We start from the raw sequence: 4119 nt of genomic DNA, 5'->3' as shown, positions 1-4119 counted from the left end.
ATATATATATATATATATATATACACATTTATAATATATATATAATAATTTATAAAATTATTTTTTATTAAAATATTTAACATGTTTTTGCAAAATACATAATAATTGATTAAATATTTTCATAGACTAAAATAACATTGGAGACATTTTTGGCATGGAAAAAAAGAAAACTAAAAGAGAAAAAAGAACAGGCATTGAAAGATGAAGAAAAAAGACGAAATGATTATAAAGCTGGACGTCAAGTCGGTATATCCGGAAGAGAAATGTTTTATTTCAATCCTGAACTTGCAGCTGGAGATGGTACTTTTTTATTACTTTACATATTATGCAATTTATGTTATTATAAATATACAATTTATTCTGAAAATAATTTTAGGCATTGATGATGGAGATGAAGCAATATCTAGTTATGTTCGTGAAGAAGATGAAGCAGAAGAAAAAGTTGAATATAGAGAACTTGATATGGATAGACTTGCACTTGAAGCTAGTGAAATTGATACTTCTGGAATAACTGTTGCTGGTGCAGATCGATTGAAAAATAATAAAGTTACAAATGAGAATTCCACAGGTATTTAAAAAATATATTTATTGTTTTAGAATGAGATTCTCAGAATAATAATAATTTTATTTATACTTTTATGATAGTTACAATAGGTGAGGGTGCAACTGCGTTAGCAATTAATGAAAATTTGTTTAAAGAGGAAGATTTAGAAGGTTTAGAAGAAGAATTAGAAGATTTAGATTTAGAAGAGTGATTCATATATTTCTTTCCCCTTAGTGTCTTCGTTTATCTGTATCTTTACAATACATACATTATAAACATTATATATACATTCATTAATTCAAAATGCAATATCTTGTATATTATTATTTACATCTTATCTTATATTCTATTTTCAAGCAATATACGTATATACAAAATATATGTAAAGAGCTGGTCTCGTGCAAGTAACTTGAAATTGAAATTAATATATTTTACTGTAATTTATGATTTTTAATTTTTTTACAATTAAAAATATATAATTAAATTTATTGTAATTGCATTTATAAATTAATTGACATCTCTGTGAGTTAAAAAATATATGAAATGTTACAATTATAAATATATTTGAAATATTAACAGTTTTTAAATCATTTTTAATAGTTATGAACTATTAAAAAAATAACTTGAAATTGATAACTGAAACTATGAAATTGAAATAAATGTTATGATAACGAGACTAGCAAATAAAACAAATTTTCTTAAAAATATTTATAACATATATAGTTATTAATAATAATATAAATATTACGTAATTTATAAATTCATTTTATTTTTTAAGATCACAATATTCATGTGAAAAAAAACAGTATAGATTATTGTTATAAGATTTTATCTATAAATATATAATTAATAATTTTTCATTAATTTTTAACAATATAAAACAAAAATAATTAATTGTATCATATGAAAAAATTTGTTTGAATATTGTTTTGTTTATGTTATAAAATAAAACTTAGTTACTACAATGTAAAAAATTTTCACAACATAAATGATATAATATTCAAATAATATTTTCATATATAAACTGATTTAGAGATAGTGCAATGTTCATATATTAAGTAATAATAAATATATATATATATATTTATATATATGCGAATAGAATAATAGAAATAAATATCATCAAAAAAAAAAGAAAATTTATTTAGATTATACTTAAATGATGTAACTTAAAGTTTTCTATAAGTATAGATAAATTTTATAAAATACCTCATATAATATTAATATATTATTTACAAATAAAATATGTAAAAATTTTATATTTACTTAATTCAAAATTTTTATATGTTTTACAGTTTTAAATATAATCATATATAGACTGGTTTAATCATGATTAATTAAGATATCAAATATTATATGTACTATTTATTACATTATTTTATGTTAAACAGAAATTCATTTATTACTCAAAATTTAATCTACACACTCTATGATCTCTAGATTTTTTGAATCAGATAATGATACTATGCGTCGAGATGTACGATAATCATATAATTTTATATCTGGATGCTTTTCTAATAAATATTTATATGCACTAATAAGATTATTAATATTTTCTATTGTTAATTCTACTGGTCTTGTTTGTGGATTCAAATCAGAAAGTTTATATATCATTTGAGCTAATTCAGTTCTGTATTCTAGAGGAAATAATGTCCTAAAAAGTAAAAGAAAGTTTCAAAATTGTATCATTTAATTTTACAATTTCATAATTATATTTAATTGTTTTTGATAAATTAACTTACTCAACACCTCGTATACTGTATTTTTGACGAAAACTAAAAATGTGCCGTGTTACTTTTTCAAAAATGGGAAATTCATGTTTTGTTCGTGGAACAGTTAAAGGTACAAATGTTACAAGACCAACATCAACTTTTGGTTTGGGAATAAAGGCTGTACCTATTTTTTATAAGAAAAAGTAAAATAAATTTTATGAAATATAATTAAAATTCATAAATTATGTAATAAAAGTTTAATAATTTACCTGGTATAATAAAATGTAAAATTGGATATGTCCATGTTTGTGCCATTACAGATAATCTACATCTTTGTACATCTAATGGTTGAGCTATTAAACGTTCAGCAACTTCTTTTTGAAATGTTAATGTCATTCGAGTTTTTCCAAATGTCCATGCATCTCTTTTTTCACTAATTGCATGTAACAACTTTATTATAAGAGGTGTTGAAACATTAAACGGTAAGTTACCAATTAACTTAATTCTTGGACTTTTTTCTGTCCAAGCTTTCATTTCAGTTGAAGGAAAAAGATTACTCATATTTATTTTCATAATATCATCAAAGATAATTTCCATTTTACCATTAACAGTTGCAAATGCATCTGCCAACATTTCTAAAGTAGGCTCAAATCTTTTATCTTTTTCTACAACAATTAATTGTTTTGGTTGAGATTTTAAAATAGATCGAGTCAATGCACCAGGGCCAGGACCAATTTCTAATACATGACAATCAGTAAGATTTCCTGCTTTTTTAATTATTTTATCTGCTAAATTTTGATTTAAAATAAAGTTTTGTGAAAGTTCTTTCATTGCTCTTAAACGATATATTTTCAATATATCTCTTATATTTGGTAAAGGTGGTAATCTTATAGTGGACATTTTTTTTTTTTTTTATTAATTTTTTAGAATTAAAAACAAATTTAACTAATTTATAGTTTTATACAGTATTATATAGTATATTTTATGATATTTCAATATTTGAATTTTATTATATATGTTTTATAGTTTTATACTTAAATAATAAATATACTTAAAAAATGAAAAATAATATTCTACACGTTAGAAATATATTTCTAAGCAATATTTGTATCTGTATTTGTTTTTTCAATTATTCTTTCAGGTTCATTTAAATCATTTAAGAAAGTTTCTTGTTTAACAGCATGTATAGTATATAAATAAATTCCTAAAGCTATACTAGCAATAGAAATTCCTGCTATAGCACATTTCGTACGAGTTCTTTTATATATCAATGCTTTTTGAATAGCTATCTCTTCTGCTTGTTTCATATATATTAAATCACTGTATTTTAGTTTATTTTTATCTCGTACAAGATCTAATTTTGGCATAAATTCGCTATCTTTTTCATCTGTAAATAAAATAATAAATGGGACATCTATAATAATATAATATTTAATAAACATTTATTTTGTCATTCACCAGGTTGCATCTTCTAAACTTCTCTTTTTGTGTAATTTGATACGTAATTGTGTTATTTTTTTTATTATCTTTTCCTTTTGTTTTTATTCCTAAAAGATAAGGTTATATAATCATAAAATATATATCTCATAACATTTATAAATTTGATTTATCTTTATAAAATAATTATTATATATGTATATATTTTTGTTAAATATCTATTTTAATAATGTTAAAATTATTTAAATATATATATTGTAATATTTTTTATAAATTTGTTTTTAATAAATTTGTTAAGGTTATGATGTATCGTAATTCTTCAAATTTGAAAATCACATATAATATAATTTATTATATAAGTATTTATATATTTAAGATATGAAAAAATATGTATAAATTTTTTAAGATATAAATTTAATAATTATA

General features: G+C 20.8%; 3 protein-coding genes across 3 annotated transcripts in view; 1 reads left to right on the top strand and 2 right to left on the bottom strand.

Annotated features, from left to right (window-relative positions):
* Positions 1-988, top strand: part of LOC102673972 (zinc finger CCCH domain-containing protein 15 homolog) — a 2561-nt gene extending 1573 nt beyond the window's left edge. The window contains exons 5-7 of the mRNA XM_031511882.1: positions 126-300; positions 377-568; positions 646-988. Of these exons, the coding sequence (XP_031367742.1) occupies positions 126-300; positions 377-568; positions 646-755 (477 nt within the window). The 3' untranslated portion in view covers positions 756-988. The remainder of the gene's footprint in view (positions 1-125; positions 301-376; positions 569-645) is intronic.
* Positions 989-1818: 830 nt separating this feature from the next.
* LOC102674107 (dimethyladenosine transferase 1, mitochondrial) lies at positions 1819-3220 on the bottom strand. The gene is made up of 3 exons (XM_006608246.2): positions 2526-3220; positions 2287-2440; positions 1819-2198 (listed from the first exon to the last, which is right to left on the bottom strand). Exons 1-3 carry the CDS (start codon positions 3154-3156, stop codon positions 1958-1960), a joined length of 1026 nt encoding a protein of 341 aa, XP_006608309.1. The 5' UTR covers positions 3157-3220; the 3' UTR covers positions 1819-1957.
* Positions 3221-3304: 84 nt separating this feature from the next.
* On the bottom strand, positions 3305-3854 carry LOC102674240 (cytochrome c oxidase assembly factor 3, mitochondrial). Its single transcript, XM_031511934.1, has 2 exons — positions 3720-3854; positions 3305-3645 (listed from the first exon to the last, which is right to left on the bottom strand). Exons 1-2 carry the CDS (start codon positions 3722-3724, stop codon positions 3351-3353), a joined length of 300 nt encoding a protein of 99 aa, XP_031367794.1. The 5' UTR covers positions 3725-3854; the 3' UTR covers positions 3305-3350.
* Between the last annotated feature and the right edge of the window lie 265 nt (positions 3855-4119).

The sequence above is a fragment of the Apis dorsata genome, unplaced genomic scaffold (assembly GCF_000469605.1).
Source record: "Apis dorsata unplaced genomic scaffold, Apis dorsata 1.3 scaffold_32, whole genome shotgun sequence".
NCBI classification, from domain to species: domain Eukaryota; kingdom Metazoa; phylum Arthropoda; class Insecta; order Hymenoptera; family Apidae; genus Apis; species Apis dorsata.
The sequence above is the reverse complement of the archived record's forward strand: the minus strand, read 5'-3'. Positions and strand labels throughout refer to the sequence as shown.